The 21,140-nt window shown below is 36.6% G+C and overlaps 1 protein-coding gene across 3 annotated transcripts in view; it reads right to left on the reverse strand.

Moving 5' to 3' along the window:
• LOC128738976 (GPI inositol-deacylase) overlaps positions 1 to 21,140 on the reverse strand; it is a 666,126-nt gene that overhangs the window by 254,142 nt on the left and 390,844 nt on the right. For all 3 annotated transcript variants that reach the window (XR_008412136.1, XM_053834512.1, XM_053834504.1), the window contains exons 8-9: positions 19,761 to 20,050; positions 19,507 to 19,636 (exon numbers count right to left, since the gene is read on the reverse strand). Coding sequence is in view for 2 of the 3 variants with exons in the window: in XM_053834512.1 (XP_053690487.1) it covers positions 19,507 to 19,636; positions 19,761 to 20,050 (420 nt within the window). In the remaining variant the exon portion in view is untranslated. The remainder of the gene's footprint in view (positions 1 to 19,506; positions 19,637 to 19,760; positions 20,051 to 21,140) is intronic.

The following is a 21,140-nucleotide window of genomic DNA, read 5'->3' on the forward strand; positions in this document are numbered from 1 at the left end:
AATGCAATACTAGGTATATAATGAAACCCATGGTGATACCCAAATACATAAACTCGGTTGTTTTATATGTCTCTCTCTTGTTGGCTGGTTGCTTGGTAAATTCAATAGTAACATGTGTATTTTCGTTTCTGAAAGACGGCTTATAATGCTTTATCCTCTCACAACAAAGAGAGGATAAACTCGTGTTACGAAAAATTAAAAATAAACAAATCTCGGGTAAATTTTCAAATAGACCTAAGTGACAATGAGAGATTCTCTTCGCGTCTCCTCTCTTCCGCTTTTTGCGGCAACCCTATGCATAAAATGGTTGCCGGAGTTACTAGTTAGCTAAATGTTTTGAAAATTTCCTTTTCTATGAAAGACGGAAGAGAGAAGACGCGAAGAGAATCTCTCATTGTCACTTAGGTCTATTTGAAAATTTACCCGAGAAATCATGATCACGTGTTTCTAGGGATAAAGGAAAATATTGATAGCCTGCGCTCACGAGCGACAATACATATGTATAAAACATTCTCGTTTCTCTTTTGCTAGGCTATAATAAGTCGTAGTAGGCAAAATTCATTGAATGTCGCGCATTTGAAACGATAAACTAAATGCTTGCTTACAAATGTTTCATTGCTGGGGCGCCATGATTTATGAAATCAACCGATTTAATGATTGAAAATTCAGCTTCAAATGGGGTTGTTAAAGCCCGAACTTGAAGCCAAAATTTCTATTTAAATTAAACTTTTTCTACGACTCACGAATGTTCAATTGTTGAGACCCCATGATTCATAAAATCATACGATTTGATGATTAAAAATTCAAATGTAATTTCTGTTCTGTTTCTGTTTCTGTTTGCAGCACGAGGTGGGGCAGTTAGAGCCAAGTCTGTCCAGGGCTGAGATAAGGTGGTTGTGATAATGATAAAAGAATCCTTGCGGATAACGCTAGCGCCATAATGCGTTGGTGATTATGGATTAATGAGGAGGAAGAAGAGTGACAGAACTTGGCTCGTTATAATTGTGTACTTGGTGAATATAGAATAAGATGGCTTGTACTTATCTTGTTTTCTCCTTCCTTTGTTTGTTTCCTCGTCTTGTTCGTAGTCGATCTTAATTAAGCCCAAAGCAGGCTCCACGCCGGCCGTCCTCTCCATCGTTGTCACCAGTTCAGTCATCTGTGGCTGATCTCTTGCCTCCCCTCACGACAACATTGTTGCCGTGAGAAGAAGCGATAGAGATCAGGCAGAGAAAGAAAAGAAAAGAAGAAATTTTTAGTCAACATGTTGATCGCAATTTTCGAGTTAGTAATATCACGAGAATTCTATGTCTGTCCATCACCTATGCTACTACCGACTAACTACTCGCTAGGATGGACGCTACTCATCTCCCAAATACCCATGTCATCACGATTGACCCAGCGCTGTTCAACAACCTACGCTGATTAAAAGCCACAGCCGCCTCTTTATCTACCATCTTTGCAGTATTGTAGCTGTTGGCGTAAATTTTCGAATATTTTGTGCGGAATATTATTCAAGAGCAATATTATCGCTCAGAACTATCGAAAAACTACTTGAACTTCCGAAAAATAGAGCAGATGCGATATAATGGGGACTGGTACTCGCTCGTATTATTCCCGGTGGCATTAATTGCATATTTGCAGCGGTAGTCAACCGATTTGTCGGTATGCTCTTCAGAACGTGGTCAATTGAAATGATTCTGTAACTAAAAAGGGATGAGGTGGATCAAGTAGAACTTCACTTGGAGATATGTATATATGCCGTGTTAAGTTTTAAGTGCAAGCTGTCACTGAAGCAAGACGTAACAAGATGTTAACGACGTTGATAATTCTGTGAGGATGGTATTGAATCGAAAAAAAATCCTCATACCATGGCCATATATTATGTACTATGACCCTATTTTAGGAAGGGGGAATGATGGTATATTGAGGACAGCCCTTCGCTATCTCTTGAATCAGCCAGAGAATCGAATACCTGTTTTTACTTGAAGAAGTTTTAACTCTAAAACGATTTAGTTAGAAATGGAATTTCAGTTGAAGTCTGCCAGCATTGGGCAACGGACAGAACAAAATATATATCGAGGCTATAAAGCTTTTCGAGAGATCCACTAAGTCCGACCGCGACGACATCCGCAAGAATGGAGAGGAGCAGGCCGCCGGTAAGTTGCCACCGTTCGATTTGATGCACTCTCCGACAGAGGCTCATCAGCATTAGGAGGGCTCTTGGGAGACAAATAGCGTCATTCATGATCATTTTATGTTGTTAGTTGAATACCGTTAACGCGGTTAGTCACAAGACATGCAAATCATTCTAATAAAGGAGGAAAATAAGAAAAAAAAATAATTATAATTAATTACATCCAAAACAATACAATAGAGGTGACAGTAACAACAACGATAGCAATATTAATAATAACATAGGAAACACAGCTACTGACTATAACTTCCTGCCCATTATCAATTATAGTTTGGCAGCATAAGTATAAGAAAAAATTCCGACTCATCATAGAACACTCAAACATATATTCATTCGTACCTATACACTCATGCACACTCATACATGTATACACATGTATACATGTACGTGTGTGTATATTTTCAATGCTGTGCTGTCCATAATCGCATGACAGCCACAAATTATATGGCAATCTCATAGAAAATGTCTCGATTATGCAAATAAAGACATCACATCATTTTTGAACACCGATCCGATAAATGCTTGTAAGAGTCTGCAAATTTAAAACCAAAGCTTTTAAGTTAGCGAGAAATTAGCCCTCAGTACGTATTGATGATCACGATGATTGCTTTAAGTGTGGTAGTCAATAAGTTTTCGTAGCTCTATAGTTGGAATTCTTGAAGTTTAGCACGGTAAATTCACTAAGATAAATGTTATTTTGTCTTACCTTATTTATAAACTTTCATATGCAACTCGACTTTATCGGAAAAAAAGTTCCTCTGATGAGAAAACTGTTTATGAAAATATGCACTTCAAAATCACCTCAGCATAAAACATAAATCATACAATACACACTCCACACTAATCTGATTCCGTATCGCAGCTACATAAGCCTTTTAAACAAAATCGGCGACAGTTCTTCACTTGAAATTCAGTATTTAAATATATTTTACTGTTGCACAACCATATCTAGAAGATTTTTCATCAATATATAACCGAAATTGATAGATATTTGCAAAACATCAAAGCACACAAGCACCTCATTCACATACGCACGAACGAAACAGACCCAACACGCACCGAGGCATGCACTCAAGAAATGTACGTTAACTCTTGCGTAGTTTCCATCCACCGAATTTTCCCGGAAAGTTTGCTTTTCAGCTGTTTTAACTCATATGAGTCGTTAGATCTGAATATCTAGTAAATTTTATTTATTTTACTTTCAAACAAAATGAAATGCATGCCGACTACAAATCAGATGTTTCCATAATTATTCCGGTAAACGAACGTATCGATTTTTAGAGTGCGTTTATCTCTTGCGGCCCTTGCGGCAGAGGCGATATTCGTTTTTTTTCTTTCACCCTTTCCTTCTAGTATGAAGTAATTTGCGGTTTCGTCACTAACGAGAATGACATTAGCTGCGGATCGTTTATATAGGCGTGAGAGGGGAGCAAAGAGTGGAGGAGAGGTTCCGGGAGTTTGGAATTTGATGTTCTTGATATTATTCCTACTGCAAACAGCTTCAGCGAGGTCCACAGCTAATGTCAAAAAATTTTTATATGTGTGCGTGGTGGAATACTTCATAATGTCCGAATTCGTCATTTTTTCAGTGATGCCATATGAAACACTAAAATTATTGTTTTTTCCCTATATAAAATTAGAAATCCATCTGAGGGCATGGCAACATTGTGATGTTGTGTTAGGGACCTGTTGTGCCTAATGTGTTAGGGAAAAAACCAACGGATTTTGGTAAAGCTCTCGAGTGACTCGAGTTTTAATGTTTTTGTTCATACTTGAAAAATTAGCAAAGTAAACGTATGCGACAAGTACGTCGTATGCTCGATTCGCGGCTTTTTGTTTACAATTTTTTGCAGTTGTGCTTTGTTAGGCTATTTATTTGCCGGTGCGAATAAGATTTATTAATACAAAGTGAAAAGGGACGGAAACGGAAAGCACAGCTGCTCTTCTGCGTGAGCGAAAAAAGCGCACATTGGCAGTAGGAGAACATTCTAAAGATTATAAACCTTGTGTGTTGGTTTCAGGTATGTTTAAAACATATTTTTAGTGTTACAGTCCGTTGTCTATACATACAGGCCGGACTCGATTATCCGGGGATTTGATTAACCGGGGATTCGATTATCCAGGGATTCGATTATCCGGGTTTTTAGACTCGATTATCCGGGTGAAAAAAAAATTATTTTTTTCGATGATTTATTTTAAACCTTAAGGTGAAATTATTCGTCATCGATTCTGCCAATTTCAAAAGCAGTTTTTTTGTTTGAAACAAAAATTCTGTTTATGAAAATATATTCGCTGTGTTCAGATTGGCAAGAAGAATGCAGTATTTACATTTTTATAAACAGAATCCCATTTTTGGACCGAAAAACTGCTTCCGAAATTGGGCTTTCCGACGAAAAGTCAATGACTGCTAGTTTCCCGTTAATGTTATAGTTTTCATGCTACATGATGATTCTTACTTGACAAGTATTGATTCACCTCCCTAAAGCTACAAAATTTCTTTCTTATATCCCTTTTATCGGCGAACAAAACAAAAATAAATCCTGCGATAAGGAAATCAATTTTTTTACTCAAAAATCATCATCATCATTATGATCATCAGCATCATCATCGTAATCACTAATAAAAAAAATTGCAAAAAAGGTATCTTATGACTTTAGGGGAGATTGATCCATAATAAAAGAAATCATTTATAATACCTAAATATTGAAAATCATAACACACAAAAAATAATTTTGTATCAAAAAAAAATCATCAGTGGAAAAAATCGTAAGAAAGGAATTTTCTGACTTTTGAGAAGATAGATCAATAATAAATAATACATTTATGATACCTAAAAGTCAAAAAACTTGACATACCAAAAAAAATTGTTCCAAAAATAATGATTCGATTATCCGGGCTGAAAATAAAAATGATCACCCGGATAATCGAGTCCAGGCTGTACTATGATTCGCGAAGCTTACGTGTACGTAATATCTATAATCTCTTCAATAGCATTTGCGTTCAAATATTTGTCTCCATCGTTGTTAAACAATGCTATAAGTATATTTTTTGAATATTTTTCTATGTAAATGAAAACTAAATTTTCGAAAATAGTAATCTGATTAAAGTCTTAAGAATGCAATAGAACTCTGTTATATTCACTACTGCATTTATTTATTTATATATGATTACAATATTTCCCACATCAATAACATAACTCTTCAATATACATTGTATACATACCACGCATTTAGTCGTTTACACTTCCTACTCTGTTCGGGAACCAATACAATTAAGAAGTGATGATTTCACTAATTTCACCTTAATGATAAATAAATGTCATATAGCTTGAATGCCTACAAAGTTCACGGGTGTTTTAATATACAAATTTTCCTCACAGTAAAATAGAAAACAACTCCCCTCCTTGCTTAGCCTGATAAAATAAAGCGGATAGCATTTAAATATTCGCCATCATTACAAACCATTTCGCCGAATACCATTTTGCGGAACACCAATTCTCGGTTGACCACAACACGAAATATAGAGTTTCGCAGAATACCATTTCGCGAAAAACCTTACGCGGGATGTACCATTTCACGGAAAATCTTTTCGCAGGGGTGACCCAACTGAAGGAAAGTAATAGAGGTCAGTAGATCTAGGAAAATAAATAAACCTAGATAGAGGTGATCTCTACGGGGGGCTGCCTCCCCCGCAGTGGCTGGCGCTTCCTACGGCAGGTCGCCGGCAACACTCGCGGCCTGTGTCCGTCTCGCCTTGAATCATCCAATGTTACTATTGATAGTGTCTGGTGGTCTAGTTTTGACTAATGTTTTATGAAAGAGTCTAAAATTTATCGATTTCGATTAGTTTTTGAGTTACGCAAAAATTTCTGTTTTATTTGTATGAGAGTCCTTATCCTCCTACCACAGGGGTGAGGGGTCTCAAACCATCATAAAAGAAATTCCTGCCTTCAAAACCCCTCATATGCCAAATTTGGTTCCATTTGCTTGATTAGTTCTCTAGTTACGAGGATATTGGTTATTCATTTGTATAGGAGCCCCCTCCGCTATTGAACGAGGAGGGGTCATAATTCTTGTCCTAAAGAGGGGAGGGGTCTCAATTCACCATAGAAAAAAAATTTACCTGCAAAAACACCCACATGCTAAATTTGGTTCCATTTGCTTGATTAGTTCTGGAGTTATGAGGAAATGAACTGGCGTTTTTCGACTGATATATATGTAACTAGTGATTGTGGTTTTGGCCGTTCAGTCATTAAATTATAGTAGACGCTAAATTTTACTTTTTACGTCAACGTTTCGACCTCAGATTTGGATCTTCATCAGGGCTTCTATAATGTGTATTTTTATTAGCTGTTGTCTGAGTTATAATTCATCCTTCAACTGTTCAAGTTGTATTTGTCTTGTATTTTGGTCCTGTGTTTGTACGATTTTTTCCAATTTGTTTGTATCCGATTTGTGTCTAGATAATGTTGTTTTTACTTTGTTGGTTGTTAGTCCAACGTACATAGCTTTACATTCCTTGCAATTTATTCCATATATTACGTCGTGTGTTTGTAGAGTGTCTTGTTTTCCTTTTATTGTACGGTAGATCCAGTCGATGTTATAGTTATTGTAGTGTGCTATTTTAACATTTTTGTATTCATTTGACTTCTCAATTAGCTTAGTTATTTTTGGTGTTAGTATGTCTATATATGGAATTGATTTGTATATTTCATTGTTGCCTTGGGATTCGTCTGTGTTTCTATCTTGGTTTTCTATTGATTAATCTGTTAGAAGCCGTTTTGGGTAGTCGTTTTTGCGTAACTCCTTTGTTATTATCTTGTTTTTGTCTGTTTGAGGCTTTGTTGTTGTTAGTCTATTTACTCTGGTTACTAAATTGCACGCTGTGTTTATTTTTTGGTACATTGGATGCATTGTGCGGTAATTTATGAACCTTCCTGAAGCTATGGGTTTTTTGTACCATTCTGTACCAAATGTCTGATCCATATTTCGGATGATCAACATGTCCAAGAATGGTAACCTCCTATCTATTTCTACCTCAACAGTGAACTGTAGTTTTGGGTGGTAACTGTTAAAAGTTTGAAACACATTTTGTGTTTCTTCGGTTGGTATTAGCAGGAATAAATCATCTACGTATTTCTTTACAACTGGTATACAAATATTGACATTTTCTAAAACTTTATCGATTAACATATTCGTTACCCAATCGGCTAGAATGGGTGACAAAGGATTACCCATTGCAGTACCACTAAGCTGCTGATAGTACTGTTGTCTGAATTCAAAGTCACTGGCATCTATGCAGTAGTCGATCATCTCCCAAAATAAGTCCAGATTGATGTTGGTGTGTTTCCTTATAGTAGGCCAGTTTGTATGTATAGCTTTACTTACCAGTTCCTTTGGTATATTTGTAAATAGTGAGACGACATCAAACGAAACCATCACATATTCCGGGGGTGCTTCACAGAATTCGTACGAGCTGTTTATATTGTGTGTGTTGTCTACTGCCGTTTTCAGCGTATTAGCGATGAATTTCCTACCAGCCGATAAAGGCAATCGAACCGTAGTCATGGAAACAAACGATTACGACACGAAAATGCAACAACTGCTGCAAGACACAAGCACGTACACCAAACGTACAGATCCGACGACGAAATTCCAAAACAAAAACAATAGCTTTGTTGAACGGCTACTAAACTTGGACCTAATTGACAAACGCACCGCTAAACTTCTAAAATCAAACACCGCTGTCTCAAACACCAAAAGCTCACCGATCTAATTTGCCATTGAGACCGGTTGTGCCGAACATGACAGCTCCAAACAGTAGAATCAATATATATAGAATGCCAGTGTCGCTGTTTTTCTATAGGACTCATTGTGGTAAACATGATGCTAACAATCTGTATCAAGTCTGTGAATCGGGAACTTCATTGTCAAAGTTGCTCATTGTTATTTATCTGTTCTTTATCTGTGCACTGGTTTGTGCTGTCATCAGTGCGTTCTCGGTTGTATTTTTATGCCAGTGAACAAAGTAAATTGATATATACCAGGTATATGACAATGCGAGCTGTCATATACACTTTGCACTAACACATTTACACTAGTTCTGAGATTTCGAGCATTTTGTATGGAAAATTAGTTAATTTTTTAAAAAAATCGTTGGATACGCAAGATTTGTCTTTTTTTTTCTTACAGCTTTTATGTTTATGCTTAGAACATTATTTCTAGTATGTATTTTCATGAATACAATGAAGTACAACATTCCAAATTGCAAGCAGAAATTTTTTCGTCAAAGCGGTATCAAGATATCTCAAAGAAATGTCCTTATATCGCTTTCCTACAAGTAGTAAAACAAAAAAGAAATTCTTTAAAATGCTCGGACATGATTGTTCAATAAGCAGCATGAGCAACATTGTAATCCGCCCGCGATATTTTTCGTCTGATTTCTGGTAAGCTTTTAAAGTGTTAATTATCATCTAAGACTGTTTTGTAGCAATCTAAGATTACTTTTTATGGTTTTCTACGTAGTGTTGAGACAAGAGCATATATATCAAACAACGTGAGCGGGCAAATTTATGATAAAAAGGTATCATCTTGGAATAGTGACTTCAACTTAAGGATTTTCAAGCAGTAGCACAAGCATCTATTCGAATAAAACTATTTTTTAAAAGAAGACATCAGAGGCAGATATTCAAGAACATCATGCAAGCAAAATGTTGGACGGAACGTGTTTTAATTTAAGCAACCGTATACCGTATTGATCGTGAAGTATTAGAAACATTAATTCATTTTTCAATTGTACATCGAAATAGTTAGTCACCCATGTTCTCAAATTTTTTACGCATAATTAAAGAAGGCTACAAGTGCAAATGACTTAAAAATATATTCCTTACATTTCATTGTAAATGTTCAAATATTTCTCTGGAATAATATAGCTGCATTCATTAATTACAATTAATTTAGTTTTAATTTTCATGCAAGTTCCACCATATTTCAGAACTATTTCTTCTTCTTTCTACACACACTAATGCAACCCTCGATGGTCACATACCTGGTATATATCAATTTACTTTGGCCAGTGAAATGGTTTTAAACGTTCTTTTTCTTTTCGTCCGGATAAATAGAATCCCACAACTGCGCCCTTTTGCACCAATTTTTTTTAGAAATTTGAAGCAAGCGAAGTTTCCAATCACATTACTTGGCAGCCATATTTGAAATTTTAAACTGGTTGTCAATGTTTGACAATGAGATTCACCTTTTGATGAATCTCAGGCACACACACATTTGCATATATAATGTAAATACATTATCTGAACATGTGTGATGTTTACCATGCGCACTGCAGCGACACTGGCATTCTATATATATTGATTATACTCTCCAAACTATCAGCTGTCGAAATTCATCGCTAATACGCTGAATATGGCAATAGACAACACACACAATATAAACAGCTCGTACGAATTCTGTGAATACATAAACAACTTCACAGCACCCCCGGAATATGTGATGGTTTCGTTTGATGTCGTCTCACTATTTACAAATATACCAACTGGCCTACTATAGGGAAACACACCAACATCAATCTGGACTTATTTTGGAAGATGATCGACTACTGCATAGATGCCAGTTACTTTGAATTCAGATAACAGTACTATCAGCAGCTTAGTGATACTGCAATGGGTAATCCTTTGTCACCCATTCTAGCCGATTAGGTAATGAATATGTTAATCGATAAAGTTTTAGAAAATGTCAATATTTGTATACCAGTTGTAAAGAAATACGTAGAAGATTTATTCCTGCTAATACCAACCGAAGAGATACAAAATGTGTTTCAAACTTTTAACAGTTACCACCCAAAACTACAGTTCACTGTTGAGGTAGAAATAGATAGGAGGTTACCATTCTTGGACATGTTGATCATCCGAAATATGGATCAGGGGTTTGGTACGGAATGGTATAAAAACCCATAGCTTCAGGGCGGTTCATAAATTACTACTCAATGCATCCAATGTACCAAAAAATAAACACAGCGTGCAATTTAGTAACCAGAGTAAATAGACTAACAACAACAAAGACTCAAACAGACAAAAACAAGATAATAACAAAGGAGTTACGTAAAAACGACATCAACAAACGCTCTGACACAGATGGAATCAACATATGTTACACGGAAATACTAAACACACTAAAACAAACTAGTAGAAAAACAACCACAAAGACAAACACTAACACAGAAACACAAGATCCGCCACAAACATAAGCCAACATCACGAATACAGACCAATGAAAAATAGCATAATTAAAATAAAGACAATTGTAAAAGTATCGTGCCCAAAACAGGAAGAAAAATTCACGCTAGGTTAAAATAGTAATAAATATAACAATAAATATAAATATAACAAATGATAGATACCAGTAAGTCAAAACAATACTATATACCCAAATAGAAATCGCAACTAAATTCTGATTAACGTAAACATTATGTAGCAAAACAAATTGTACCAAAATTCAAAACCAGACAACACTGTAGGCTGAAAGAATTTAGACAAAGACGATCAACACTTTGTAAGTAACAAACAAATTATAACTCCGACAATAGCTAATAAAAATATACATTATAGAAGCCCTGATGAAGATCCAAATCCGAGATCGAAACGTTGGCGTAAAAAGTAAAATTTAGCGTCTACTATAATTTAATGACTGAACGGCCAAAACCACAATCACTAGTTATGAGGAAATTTGTTTTCATTTGTATAGGAGCCCCCCCCCCTTCCTAAAGTGAGGAGGGGTCCTAATTCACCATAGAAAAAATTCTTGCCTCCAAAAACTTTCACATGCCAAATTTGGTTCCATTTGTTTGATTAGTTCTCGAGTTATGAAGAAATTTGTATTTCATTTGTGTGGAAGCCTCCCCTCTTAAAGGGGTAATAATTCCCCTCCTAAAGAGGGAAGGGGTCTCAATTCACCATAGAAAAACAATTTTCCTACAAAAACACACATGCTGAATTTGGTTTCATTTGCTTGATTAGTTCTGGAGTTATGAGGAAATTTGTATTTCATTTATATGAGAGCCCCCCTCCTAAAAAGGTGAGGGGTTCTAATTCATCATAGAAAAAATTCTTGCCTCCAAAAACACTCACATACCAAATATGGTTCCATTTGATTGATTATAATACGAGTTATGAGGAAATTTGTATTTCATTTGTATGGAAGCACCCCCTCTTAAAGGGGAGAGGAGTCATAATTCCTCTTCTAAAGAGGGGAGGGGCCTCAAGTCACCATAGAAAAAATTCTTGTCTCCAAAAACACCCACATGCCAAATTTTGTTCCATTTGCTTGATTAGTTCTCGAGTTAGGCAGAAATTTGTGTTTCATTTGTATGGGAGCCCCCCCCCCCCTCTTAGTGGGGGAGGGGTCTCTAACCATCATAAGAACCTTCCCTGGCCCCAAAAACCTCTACGTGCAAGTTTTCACGCCGATTGGTTCAGTAGTGGTTCAGGTTTCAGGTTCAGTTCAGTTTTCGATTCCATAAGGAACATCCCAAAAGACAGACAGACACCCAAGTAGCACACTTTCGTCACTTTTGGTTGCTGCAACCTATTTATGACTGAAATCAGTCATTAATCGGTTACCACAACTAATTTACAACAACTGTGCTAGTAGGGCAGAAATCCATTTTTATAGGTATAGAAGATTATATGAGCAGGTTGAATACTTGCAATTTTAGGTAAAATTACTATTTCAGTCGAACTCTTTCTACTGCTTATAAATATTGAATTGTTGGGACCCCGTGATTCAAGAAATCATTAAAGTTGAACTGTTGGTGTCCAAGCTCCGAAAATACTTATATAAGCAGCTGCAATTCTGAGAATTTGAAAGTATTTGTAATTCATCCGCAGTCATTTTACTACTTATAAACATTGAACTGTCGGCTTAAGCCTCGTACTTAGATTACTTTAGTGCCGACGGTCCGTTATCGATCCTGCGTCGAATGGATTATGGTTCTCCAGTAGGAGATTGTCCCCTGTTGTGAAACGGCCCCGTTTGTGAAACACCCGTAATTTTTAACGTTTTGCCTTTCTACTATATAAATATATAGTAGAGGAAGGGCGGTAAAGACGGACACTGCGGGAAAGACGGACACTTGTCATATTTCATAAACAATAATTTTTTGAAGCAAATCAATGATGGGAAATGTTTCTATAGACTGAATTAACACTTTTGAATTAAACTGCTGATTTTTAGCAGCGTAGCTGTCAAATTTATAAGCAAAACAAAGAAAAAATACGTATATACGCTAACCGATGTAATTTTGTGTGTGAAGAAAATAGCTAGTAAATCATTAAAAAATAACATAATCGTGCTAAACAGACGACATTCCGTTAGTTTGATCCTTCACTGAATATTCATTGGAAACCTGGTAAATTTTTGAATATTCAGTAAAAAGTTATTGAAGTTTGAAAAAATGGTATCCAAGTCGGGAAAGACGGACACCCAAAGGTAGGGAAAGGCGGACACACAGATTTTGAACCCATTTTGCCCAACTACTATTTAACATTGCAAATACTTAAATATTTTGAATGTAAAAGTAATCAGAAGTTATATAGCAGTTGGAATAGGCCAACTTTTAGAAACGATTAATTCGTCACCAATTAAAATATTGAAGGGAACCATTTTATTTTCTCGCTCAAAGGGGGGATCGGGAAGGGGGTTTTCCCAAACCAATTCTTTCCTAAATACAGTCGATATTTGTATAACGCGGGTAATTGGGACCGCGTTATACGAAGCGCGTTATACAAGTACACGTAGCATATGGAAATTGAGTTAATTGGGGATATACCCGAATTTTACGAAATTTTGAATCAATACGACCATGGTTCCTTTGGGAAAGATGTCAAGTATATATTTTTCCATCTTGCAGATGCTTGGTGAGACAGAAAAAATCCCCTGTTGGTCTTCCAGAGCTTCCGGAACATCCGCTAAATTTTCATTTCTGTGAAGTCTTCTCATAGCTTCAAAATCCTTCTTAAAGTCCCTATGGCTTATTATTTGGCGTAATATAAGTAAAGTAAACAATCCGTGCTATTGAGAAGTCATCATGCGATTCTCCGACAAATCCGGAACATCCGTAAAAGTGGTCAACGAGCGAAAATTGTTCTTTGAGTTCGGAATTATGTTCATTCAACCTCGAATTGAACAATGTGAAATAGGAATACAAATTCAGCGGTTTGTAACTCATCCTGGCCACTATGAAATGCATCGTAAGATCCGATATTAAATGAATAAAATTGATGGTCAAGGGCATCGAACTGATTTAGATGATTAAACGAAGAAATTGATTAATGATTTTGTATTTTTAGCATTCTCCATGAATAAATAATTTTAATTTTTGATTTTTCTTCGATATTTCTATATTTTCCTTTCTTTTCTAAAGATTTCCCGAGGTGTTTCACAACCGAGGACACTTTTCTTTTAGCCACAAAAAACCATGTTTGGAAATTTTGCTATAACTTTTGTGTTTTAAACAAAACCCATATACTTCCTTTAGCAGAAAGATAGGTATGCGTTTAAACTTTCCAATGCTTCAAAAAGATTTAAAATTGGATGATCCGATCAAAAGCTATGGCCAAAAAACAAAACCTGTTTCATAACCGGGGACATTCCCCTACTCAATCCTGGGCCAGCATTCTCCAAACTCCTCGAACACCAGCTGAACGTGCATCATCCTCGATAGCGCTCATTTATCAGTTGCGGGGTCTGCTCCGAAGACAACGGCCGCTTCTTGATTCTCTGCTCAAAATAATTTTGGCTACTCTTTAATCGGGCATTCTAGCCACGTGACCACCCCACCGCAGACTGTGGGCAGTCTGTACTACTGTACTACCTTCATTATAACAGCATATTTTCATACTTGGTACAGCTCGTGGTTAATGTGTCTGCACTACACTCCATTTTCTATTTTGCTAAAAAAAACCCTAAGCACTCGTCGATTAGCTTCCTTTAACGTTCATGATTCATGTCCGTAAAGGGCCACCGAGAGGATTAGTGTTCTCTATAGCGCCAGTTTTATGTGATTTTGCAAGCTACGGGACTGCAGCCACAAAACGAAATACGTAGAAAACCCAATTCGCAGCTGCAATTAGTCGTTTTTCGACATATATCGTTGTCACCTGTAACGAGCACACCAAAATATATGAATTCATATACTACTTCATATCGTTTCCCATTCAGTTCCTCTTCGGCACCAACAGCATTTGCACTTCCACGTTCCCTGCTAGCCGTATACTTCGTCTTGGTGGTGTTAATAGTAAGTCCCAATTTCCCAATTAAATGGCCTAAAGGCTTTTTTCCCTGCTCTACTACTGATTTCGGTGATATCGACGTCATACGCAAAATCAAGTAGCATGTGAGGTCTCATCCACTATTCTGACACATAATTTTTACTCATCTAGCGTCACATGAATCAACGTAACTAGTTCTGTAGGAAAACCAAGTCCTAGCGTTAACTGCCACAGCACATTTCGTTTGACTGAACCGTATGACGCTTTAAAATCCACAAAAAGATGAAGAGTTGTACTCCCAAAACTCGTCAGTTACTAGACGCATAGTAAATGTCTGAACCATCGTGGAGCGACCCTTATGAAAATCAGCTTGATACTCGCCAACGAAGAACTCCGCTAACGGTCTCAGTCTACAACACAGGATAGGGAGAGCACCTTATAGGCAGAATTGAGCAATGTAATTCCTGGATAGGTTTTACTCTCGAGTCGATGTCCGTTCTTAAAATTATGGGAAATGAGGCCAATCAACCACTTCTCCGATATTTATTTTCCACCCATATCCTGACAATGCTGCGGCGAATTGTTTCGTACAGCTGCTCGCTCCCCGCTTTTAGAAGTTCAGCCAGGATACTATCCTTTCCAGCAACCTTACCGTTTTTCATCTCGATTGTTTTCTCTGTTCTGACGTGTAGGCGCAGTAAGCTACCTACCAGTAGCTATCCTATCATTTATATCAGCTTATTTGATACTTGCAATTTTGTTTGTAATTAACCCTTTAACTTAACTGCAGAAATAACTATCTGCAGAATTTTAAATGGGTGGTATATGACGTAACCGCTGTATTGGCGACAAAGATGCACAGTGGCATTCATCAGAATGTGGAAAGTACTCTTCCGGGTTCGCTGAAGGACGGTCAGTAAAGAATCCAATATTCACGCTGCGACAGATCCTCTAAAAAGTCTATGAATGTAGAATTCAACGCACAATTATTTCATTGATTTCAAAGTTGCGTATGATACCATCGAACGTAAAATCATGGCTATTCTAACCTCGCAGGGGACTTTGTCAACGTGATGGTGCTTCATGTGGGCTGTTCAACATGCCGCTACAGGATTTTATGAACGGAGCAACACACAGCTACAATCTTCAGCAAATCTAGTTAGTTCGTCTGCTTTGCCGATGAAATGGATATTGTTGATAGAACAACATCTGTGGTGGTGGCTAAACAAACTAAAACTCAAAGTAGCAAAGATTGGATTGATTGGAAAAATGCGTCCAAACTAAAGTACCCTGAACCGCTAATATGACGCACACGGTAAAGATGGTGACTCGGTCCTAATGACTAATGAGTTTACTTCGTTTCGATCGTGAATCGAGCCGCTATGCTGCCCGTTCTCCCGGTACTCGACACTCGACAATGACTGAGTCGACTCAAGTTGCACGACAAAACAAAAAAACCCGAATTAATCCACCTAGCGGCGTGACCTAGCCTTTCTACTGCCACAATAATCATTATTTAATTTCTCAGGAACATCTATAATTAACTTGACTATATTTTTAAATATCCGTTCCGTATTCCTCAAAATCCTTATTTGCCAGTAAAATTCACAACGTATTGCGCAGAATAATTATATTTTCTTTCCTTGGGTGCGTAAATACTTGTAAGCGTCATTTATGTTATTTGATGAACACTTATGAACTTATGATGAACTTATTTAGTTTTATAATCGGTCGGCCTTAACTTACGGGTTTCAGAACGACACACACGAAACTTGTTTTGAAATGAATATAAAATATGTGTTCATATTCATTAAGACACTCCAGTCGGATGAATTTAATAAATAAATAACAATAACAATAGCAGATTTTTTGATATTTTTTTTTGAGTGGTTTTAACCCAAAGGGTAGATTTTTTTTTGATATTTTGATATTAATACCATATGTTCAAAAGTTAGCATCTTTGAAAAACAAGAGCTCAGAAAAATTATTATTATACTTCGCTTTTGAAGAAAAAGGATATCTACAACAAAATGATTAATCTCAAAATTTTGCTCTTAGTTTGCTTGGCTTCAATTTCGCAATATATCTGAATTAGAAAAAATAACTGAATAGAGCATTAGATATGAAAAAGATTATAATGAAAAAACGACCGTTTGTTTTTTTTTGTTTAAAATTCTTGGTTGGCTTTCGGTCACGGGTTGCGTGCGAAAATATTTATTTTCCGTTTACAGTCGACGTTTCGAGGGATATCCCCTCATCTTCAGGACAGAACGTATACAAAACGTGACAAAAAAATATTTGTATACGTTCTGTCCTGAAGATGAGGGGATATCCCTCGAAACGTCGACTGTAAACGGAAAATAAATATTTTCGCACGCAACCCGTGACCGAAAGCCAACCAAGAATTTTAAACATATGAAAAAGAGAAATTGAACTTTTTCTTAGCTGGCGCTCCTTCAGATAATTATTTTTGCATGAAAATCAAAACTTAAGCTTCTTTTGAATGTACTTTCATGAAAAGATAGGCATTAACTTGATCACATCGTTTTTACAATGTTAGAGGGTTAGGAAAACAAGATGAGGTCGAAAAATAGTGCAAAAACTGCGCCATAAACATGCTTGAGAATGAGAAATATGATCGATATGATTTCCAGCGCTTGTCATTTTTGATTTATTTATTAAAACATGATACATGACATAAGACATCTGTCCTTTAAAATGTCACTAACGAAAACAAATCGTAGTTCGCCTAAGACGTGCAGGCTTCATCAGTGTCTTATTTCAAAGCGTATACGTATCTGTCGCGAATAAATATTAAATAGTGGAATTTAGTCGGTAAAAGTTGTTTTCTTTTCTTTTATTTCAGAGTTCGTATTCCACTTAGAGGCTTCAAAAACTTCTGACTATTGACATGTTTCTCACTTTTCTTGAATTTCATTGCAAATTGTCATCACATACACATACATACATACATACATACATACATACATACATACATACATACATACATACATACATACATACATACATACATACATACATACATACATACATACAAACATACATACATACATACATACATACATACATACATACATACATACATACATACATACATACATACATACATACATACATACATACATACATACATACATACATACATACATACATACATACATACATACATACATACATACATACATACATACATACATACATACATACATACATACATGCATACATACATACATACATACATACATACATACATACATACATACATACATACATACATACATACATACATACATACATACATTCATACATACATACATACATACATACACTCATACATACACACACACATTGAATACAATCAACATTTGATTGATATGTTTTGATTTCACACGTTTTAACGGTTTAATATACGGTGCTCAAGTGTTAAAGTTTGAATAACTTTTGAATGAACCGTCCGTTTTAATTAACTCGGTTTCGTTTGATAGATCTCAGCAGTAATCTTCAAATAATAATAAAATGTGTGATGTTTTTCAAAGAATTAATGCTTATATGTTACAAAAATATGTTTTAAATACTATTTTTTCACATTTCTTTATGTAACTTTCAAACTACAAGTCCAATCGTCATGAAATTTGAAAGTTAAGGGTTTGCAAGGCTCCTCTTTCATATGCAATCATATTCATATACAAATCGGTTAAGGGACCTATGAGATAATGAAGTCCCATATTTTTCGTATTTTTATACATAACTTTTGAGCTAAAAGTCCGATCAAAATGAAATTCAATAGCGACCTATGTGACACCTAGACCTTTCATTTGACACTAAGAACATTAAAATCGGTTCAGCCATCTCCGAGAAAAGTGAGTGAGATTGAAAGCGTTAATACACACACACACACACACACACACACACACACACACACACACACACACACACACACACACACACACACACACACACACACACACACACACACACACACACACACACACACACACACACACACACACACACACACACACACACACACACACACACACACACACACACACACACACACACACACACACACACACACACACACACACACACACACACACACACACACACACACACACACACACACACACACACACACACACACACACACACACACACACACACACACACACACACACACACACACACACACACACACACACACACACACACACACACACACACACACACACACACACACACACACACACACACACACACACACACACACACACACACACACACACACACACACACACACACACACACACACACACACACACACACACACACACACACACACACACACACACACACACACACACACACACACACACACACACACACACACACACACACACACACACACACACACACACACACACACACACACACACATATACACATACACATACACAAAAAATGCTCAGTTTTCGAAACTGAGTCGAATGGCCCTCAGGACCTTCTTTCCATTTCCCGTTTTCCGAGTGATTTCTATACCTTTATACTATATATTTATATAGTAGAAAGGCAAAACGGTGAATCTTCAACGAGAATGCGAAAAATTCAGTACGACATACGATGGGTTAGTGTACAAACTCCGCCGCATACAAACAAGAGAAGCAAATCGTAGGAGCTCAACTCAAATGCGAACAGACGGGGTTACATAATTGGTTGCGAGTGATGATGCAGAATTGACGCCTTATTGTAAGTAATAAATTAGACCAAGTAAATGAAGAATTAAGAATTTGACTGAAAATTTTATGTTGTATGTAAAATGTAATAGTAAATAAATTTTATAATTGTTTTGTAGACGTCTGATGATGGCCGAAGGAAATCAGTAGGCAGAAACGTCACACCAAATCAACATTTTTTGATTTTCACCGAAAAGAATCAACAAGTTCTAATAATATTTAAATAAGTATTTACACGTTGCATTGTAGTAAAAAACAATTAAACAAGTACTTACACGTTATATGAAAATCTGTTAAAATGTTCACTCCAAGGAATATTGACATCGATTAAGGGAGGGTGACTCGTCGAATTACATGACCGGGTAGTTATTACGATAGCAAATGCCTGAAAACTGTAGTCCAATCCTACAAAATGGCAGTATATGAATAATCACTAGTAGGTTAAATTTTTTTTGCTACTTTCTGCGTATATTCTAGCTAAATAAAAAAATATATGTAAACGTTTTAATATGAATATCAATGCACTTACCATATATATTTATTTTATAAAAGATACTCCCCAGCTGTGTGTCGTCGATTAATGCCGTATTTCCAAATGAATACCATTTAGGTAAAGTAACATTCAATATTCTATTGTAATACATGTTTATATCAATGGAGAAGTATAATAATTCTTGCGACTTTGGAAACCTAAGTAGTACATGAGTCCATGATGGATTTTTATGTTTCAGATCATGTAAATCCAGCTCAACAATTTGTCGATTGTGCTCACGAGGAGGCAAAATCTTACTATAATTGTTTAAAGAAATCGAGTCGGAGCTGAAAAATAATAAACAAAATGTTAAACATGGTGCATCTCTAAGATAACAATTTATTAAGACTGGAATAGATCTCCAAAACTCTCTTCACGGCAAGTACACATTTGTAAATATACTTTCGACCACTGACCCGTAGGGGAACAAGGGGCAAGACGACCACCCGGGGCAAAAGTGCCACTCTTCAGTTTTCCATTAAAACGACGAAGAATTTTAATATGGTTATTTTTTATGGTTTCTAAACTGTCTTACAATACACCATAAGAAAATTCATCGATAAAAAATATAAACTCAAACATTAAAATGATTTTGAAATTTTACTGTTTGAAAATTGCACAAAATGATAATGACTATGCCGAAAACAAGCATACTGAAATCTTATTTATCTTTATGTATATTATTTTTGGTCTAACACATTAACTAGACCTAATTCCTATAGATAGAAGTTAAAATTCAACATTTCTCTACTTTTGGTCATTTTCCCCACCATAGTGGCACTTTTGCCCCGTACCTATTAATATCGAGCGAAAAAACATCTGAAAACCCTCATCTAAGTTTTAGGCCTTTTCAGGTTGAATTCAATAGGTTCTTTTTGGTCATAATTAATTGAAAACAGTTAACAACAGTGAAAACAGTGTCCTTTATGTCCCGGGTCCCCCTACCGTATTTCCAGTACTACGTACTTGCATGATCCGTTAGCGGCACTTACTGAACGAAACTTTGACACTCCGATTGCCGGACTTCGGATATTCCATCAGAACGACCGTGACTTCAGACAATCGCATGTCTTATCGCCCAACGTGATACCGGGACGCACTGTAGATGGAATTATGGACGCCCCGACCTCCCCGCCGCAGTCGAGCCTTTCCAGCCAGCGAACAGCAGTCGTCCCGGTTCTGCTGGCGGGTGCAGAGGCTTCCAAAATCACCTGTCAGGTAAGTTGGAAATCGCTGATCCCAGCCCCACTGTTGATCCATTCTCAGTTTTTAGTCTATCGCCATCAAATCGGAAGAACGGTAACGGAAGTAATCGACATGTCGGACCTAGAACACCGCGACGCGCATTAGAAAGCTCAATGTAAAGTCTCCAATACG

Source organism: Sabethes cyaneus, chromosome 1 (assembly GCF_943734655.1).
Source record: "Sabethes cyaneus chromosome 1, idSabCyanKW18_F2, whole genome shotgun sequence".
NCBI lineage: Eukaryota > Metazoa > Arthropoda > Insecta > Diptera > Culicidae > Sabethes > Sabethes cyaneus.